This window comes from Formica exsecta, unplaced genomic scaffold, assembly GCF_003651465.1.
Source record: "Formica exsecta isolate Colony F162 unplaced genomic scaffold, ASM365146v1 scaffold458, whole genome shotgun sequence".
Taxonomy (NCBI): Eukaryota; Metazoa; Arthropoda; class Insecta; order Hymenoptera; family Formicidae; genus Formica; species Formica exsecta.
In genome coordinates this window covers 168,023-173,963 of record NW_021851814.1, presented here as the reverse complement: position 1 = coordinate 173,963, position 5,941 = coordinate 168,023, and the positions used below count along the sequence as shown (strand labels likewise).

General features: G+C 42.2%; 1 protein-coding gene across 1 annotated transcript in view; it reads right to left on the bottom strand.

Moving 5' to 3' along the window:
* Window positions 1–5,941, bottom strand: part of LOC115240881 (protein enabled) — a 23,360-nt gene that overhangs the window by 8,211 nt on the left and 9,208 nt on the right. Inside the window, exons 2-3 of the mRNA XM_029816295.1 lie at window positions 1,749–2,070; window positions 1,300–1,460 (exon numbers count right to left, since the gene is read on the bottom strand). Coding sequence (XP_029672155.1) covers window positions 1,300–1,460; window positions 1,749–2,070 — 483 coding nt within the window. The remainder of the gene's footprint in view (window positions 1–1,299; window positions 1,461–1,748; window positions 2,071–5,941) is intronic.

Genomic DNA, 5,941 nt, shown 5'->3' with positions numbered 1-5,941 from the left:
GTATATATTTAGAAAGTTCTTGCCCCCCCCCCCCCCCCCCCCCCGGACAACCGTTCCGGATATCGAATCTGTCGAGCATCATGAATTTTGTAAGACACGAAAAACCGAAGGAAAAATGCCACGAGCTCGGTCGCACGATGCATTCGGGTTTATTTCGAGCAGCGCGGAATGCAACAGACGGAGAGTGGAATTCTTCTGCCCTCGTCTCTGCGATTTTATTTTCGACACCGCGCGAATATCTTTCCGCCGATTCTCGTTTTACGCGTTAAGTTTTTTTTAATTCATTACAAGAAAAAAAGAAGAAGACCAAATATATATAAAATAAGAGAAATCAGAAGCCGATTTATTAAAACCGCTGAATCGCGCTTTTCCGTAGACTACTTGAAAATGAAAGAGAGGAGATGCAAGGAGAAATGGAGAGAGGAACGGGAGATTATTCTAATGTGTAGTTAAATGCCCGCAGCCTCCACTACAGGAAATCAGGAGTCCTAAATAAACGCATGGCCTTTAACCCATATTAACCTGTCGTTATAAATTTGTAATATTATTAAATCTATCATTTCTGGATATATGTATAAGCATTGCCTCCTGATATTCATGCTCTCCGTACCATGTTATTTAATGAAATTATACGTTGTGTGAAAAATTGATTACAACTAATTAAAATTCTGGTTATTAGGGGCTAAGAAGGCCGCGAAAGATCACCTCGTGTGTCCATCGCCCGGTGAGCCACGCGCGCAGCCCATTTGAATAACGGTGCCAACGGCACCACTAACGGTCGCGTGGTGCTCGGGGGTTGTGATGGCGGAGCCTACGGGCAGGGCCGTCTGGCCTCCTGTAGGCAGATGGCCCAGGGACAAGGAGATCCGCGCGCTACGCCCTTGACTGCAACCAGTCAGGACAGATGTGTGATTCTCGTTTCAGATGAACGAAGCAGGGAAAATTTACAAACGGACCTATCTTATTCGTAAATCAAATCGTCACCTTCCCTCCCTCCCCAGAATAATACTATTCACATTTTTATCCTATGATATCGCGACGCCGTAGATATTAAGATCGTCTCGCGTGCCCTTCCACGCCGACTTGTTATATTTAAACAAGAAAAAAATTTCAAACACACCGGGAGAGAGAAAACAAGATTGCCTGCCCTTTGTTGGGAAACGTAGCGTGAATCGACTCTTGTGCCCGTCGCATCATATCTCGTGACAGGAAATAATCCGCCGTAACGAGGTAATAGTCGCGCCGTAAATCGTTAAAAAACGAAAAGTAGGTTCAGGGGGAAGAAAAGACGAGGCGTACCTGTATCCCATGTCCTCTTCATATTGAGCGGTTGCTTGGCTCTGCTGTTGTTGCTGTTGTTGTTGTTGCTGCTGCTGCTGCTGATAGGCGGTCTGCTGTTGAGTAGTCGTGGCGGTTGTCGGAGCAAGACTTCGTGATATGTTACTGCCATTGCTCAGCACCTACGCAACAACACGTGATGTGTAATTAAAAGCTAATTAAGGATGACAAGTCCAATTGTGAAAACGTCCGACAAAGTCGGCTGTTACACAATTACTGTCAACTAAATCGATATTCCATGATAACAAATGTTATCCGACGACGACGTTCTTCGTTCGTTTTATCGATATCTTAATAAACATCAATTATGCCAAAACAAAGAGAATATAAATTTTTTTTTTTCTCGACATTATAAACTATCGATAATAAATTGATCCAAGTTAATTCTAAAAAGTGAGATCGTGAATTACATCGAGTGCCTGGAGCATCGCCCGGGCAAAGGCGTCGGCGTCGTCCTTACTGGAGAAATTGAGCCCGTAGACCTGCTTATTGTCCCGCCACTGATGGAACGTGACCGTCGCCTGATTGTACTTGAGTCCCTTGAGGATCGCGCAGTTGATGACGATCTCGTGGTCCTGCAGCTTCCTACCGACCACGCGGAACGTATTGTTCACCTGATGGTGATAGAGCTGGACCTTGGACAGGCCGGACGAGCTGCCGCTTGGTATCCATTTCTTGTTCACGTCATCGTACACCATCACCGACGCGCGGGCGGATGATATGCTCACTTCGCTGCAAACGAAACAAAAACATTGGTTCTTTGCGTTATAGTCAATTAACTTCTTCGATCGTCTGCAATTAATTTTTCGCGTTTTTCGTTTCTTTTTTTTTTGCGTTCTTCGTTAAATTACAAGGGAATCGTTCTCTCGGTGTTAAAAAGATGTCAAGGTTGACGATGATGTTTTTCTAATTTAATCTTTAATGTTTTAAAAAAATTATCCGTGCATTTCTAAAAAAAATTATCTGTGTATTTTTTTAAAAATTATCCATACATTTAAAAAAAAAATTATCCGTGTATCTTTTTTAAATGCACAGATAAAAAAAATATGTTCTAATAATTTAAAGAATATATTTAAAAATATTCTAGTACAGACAACAATTGTTGACATATCTAAAGAATTAACAAAACAATCCGGGTGATTATTACAACCGAATTAAAAGCAATTCACACGGTTGCACCAGAATTACTTCCTTCTTTTGCTGTGCGTGAAAGTGCGTGGCAACCAGGATGGTAATTCGCGAACTCGGGAAAAGAGACAGATTATGCCAAATTTCTCCAACATATCCCAATTTTCATTTTTTCCAATTTCTCGCATCTTGGAAAGATTCACTTTGCAATCATTCATAAGCGAACAAGGTGAAACGCGGACAGTACAAGATTCTTGCGTGGTTCGAGACGAGACGAGAGTTGGCCGATCTAGCGATAGAGCGGGAGAAGGCGAAGGACACAAAGGAGAAAATCGACGTGAGCTGTGTACCATGAGCGGCTGTCCTGCTGCCAGGAAGATCGTTGCTGGCGATAGCTAGTAGTACGCTGCTGCACGTTCGCACGTTGCGGCAACGCGGGGCCCTCCTGCATCATCGCGGGGGGACAACGCATCCTGGGGGACGTGTAAGCGTCCCGATCCTCGGACGTGGGATAGGCCTCGTAGGACCATCTCGTCCTGTTGATTTTGAAAGACGAGCTCGCGCGAGAATCCCACATGGTCGTTCGAAGGGAGAGCTTCCTCCTCCCCCGTTAGGTGATCATCTTCGTCTCACCGATCCCTCCCTTATCAATGACGTTATCGGAGCAAGATAAATCGCGAGTCGATAAATACACGGCGTTCGTTATAGATTTAATTAAACATCTGCGATCTAGGATTCGCGGAAGAGCTCGCTCGCTCGCTCGCTGTCGCTTTCACTGGACTGAAAAGCAACAACTCCCGCGCTCCGTTCGTTGGCAAAACGGGAACAGGACGAGGTAGGATGTGGCGAGATACCGCCACTTCCTCGACCGTTCTGTCCTGCTACTGTGCACAGTCGGAATAGAATGATAACGCACGATCGGCCACAACCAACGTCCGTCGCGATCCATGTGTCGAGGACGTTTGCGTTGCAACGCGAGAGATAACGCGAAAGAGAGAACGGATAAAAGAAACATCGTCGATCACTTCCCCCGATATTTTCGCGGTCGAGTCGGCGTGTCATAAAAAATTGTCAGGTGTACGTCAAAAATATCAGCTGTTTTCTGTCATCTCTCTGTCATTATTATTATTATTTGGATTCAATTTCTCGAGCGATCGTTCCTCCTTCGTTTCGATAACCAAAAATTTCTTCGTTATACGCATTCTACTGTCAAACCTCGCGATTTCGGCCAACGATACTGAAATATGTATATACGGCGGATTTGTCAATTAGCGCTACCGCGTTACGTATATGGGTCAGAGACCGAACGGCCTTGCATATGATAATTGCCGGCCCAAGCGCGCAAACGCGTACGTAATTTAACGCATGCATTATTATAGGGATCGTCGAGTTTTTCCGACAATTTTAATACAGATATTAAAATACTCTTTTGTTTATACAAACAACGAGAATAGAGGCTTAAAAATCTCATCGTGATACTTGAAGGAAAGTTTCTTTCAACACGAGTATCTTGTTTTGAACTTTTGGACTTTCTGAAAGATGTGATCGCTTATGTGCGACACGTAATGCACTTATCACACGCCCTTCTTTCAGAATCACGGACTCGTCGTCGCGTTCTCGATCGCGTGCACGGATTTATCACGCTCTGGTCGGATGCCGGAACTTTTAGAGCATAAAGCGCGAAACGCATTGTATCAGCAACCGGAAGTATAACGTTGAATATCTCTCTCTCTCTCTCTCTCTCTCTCTCTCTCTCTCCTTCTTTCTTCGACCGGTATACATAGATCAAATGTTTGAGAGCGCCGTGTGTTACGTCTGTAAAAGTGGAACGAATGCGTTCCGGAGGGCGTTGCCTTAGATCCTCCTCTCGCAGGTATATCTCGCGTAAATCTAAAAACGGCGTAAATCTCAATCGTGTGATATGTAACCGACACGTAGCTCGTCGTATGCGAAAACAGCTCTCACCCCGCTTTATTTCCAGCAATGCTCAGAGAGCGTTAACCGTTAACCTTTCACCAAACAAATGAAATCAAATGAAATAATCACTCGATACAATCGTATCTTGACCATCCGAAAAGTCTCGCGATCGGACTCTCTCGATAGGCATCGCAAGAAATATTGCGTTATAATTTCGCGAGCCACTCACGTGAAATAGATTTCAACGTCAAACAATAATAAAAAAAAAAAAAAATTAAATTGTGACGTAAATTTCTCCTCGGGATTGATAAAATATTCGTTGGCCGAAAATGTTTTAATTTAGTTGAAATATTTCAAATTTTTAAAATTTATATAATTTGTAAGAACAAAGACTATCCTTCTGAAGCGAGAGAAATGTCGCTTTCACGTGCATAATTTTTTAATGGCAACTTTACGTCGCGGTTTTCGTCGCGTTTTTATTATCTCGCTGCATTGTACGAGACGACGGAGAGAAGAAAAGTATTCTCTCTCTGCGAGAGAGAGAGGAGAGAGGAAGCAACGAACGAATGAAATGACGGCACACGCGACATTGGATATCGAATTTATTCTTCTACGTGCGAGCACGCATTTCGTTTCGCTTTCATACTGCCGGTTAGTTTATGCGAGCCTCGTCGACAATGACGAATCCGTTCGGTGACGACTCCATTATTAATTCTCGGCGGACTTACGCGCGCGCGAACGATACGTGTCCTATCAAAAGATGACGTTTGGATCCTGAACGTCGAGCCCTGTCACGTCTTGGACGAGATTTGGTTTATCGAAGCGATCCGGGCGACAAGCCAGAGAGAAATTTATACGGACTTTCAGAGTCACTACGAATTATTGTCAGCCTCCAAATTCCGTGCGACGTTCCGATATCCCTAATATCTCGGTAAAATATTTTAGTCGTCAAAAATTTCGATAATTCTATTTATTAATAATTATTAATTCGCTTAATAATCATTAATTATGTCCCTTTATTTTTTAAATTAACAAATTTTATTAATTGCAGGTACTTTTTAATGCTCAGAAAGACATATGGCTTTGTGATGGCTTCACCTTGAGGAAACGAATATGATACCCAAAAGCGACATATGGCAGGTAGCTGTGCATCGACGTTAATTGGATAGGTAAGTCAAGCTTCGACACTCGAGTAGTCCTCGGGACTTTTTTTTTGCGACACGAGCCTTAAATCTTATTCTTATAGATTCAAATCGATCGTATAGTCGAAAGCGCATTTTCTTTTAATCTCGATAATATAATATAAATATAAATAATATAACATTTATAGAGAGATTCTATCTTTTTTCATAAAACGTTTCGTTACACGATTGTATTTTAAAAACAAATTTTTTTACAATTTTGGAGTTAATTGTTCCATTACGTTTTATATAAGTAAAAATAAGTATAAATAAGTAAAAAATAAGTATAAATAAGTAAAAATAATTTTGATCAATTTTATTTTATTTTTTTCATAAGGCAAGTTAGAGAATACGTGCGAAAGTATCTGCGAATTTAA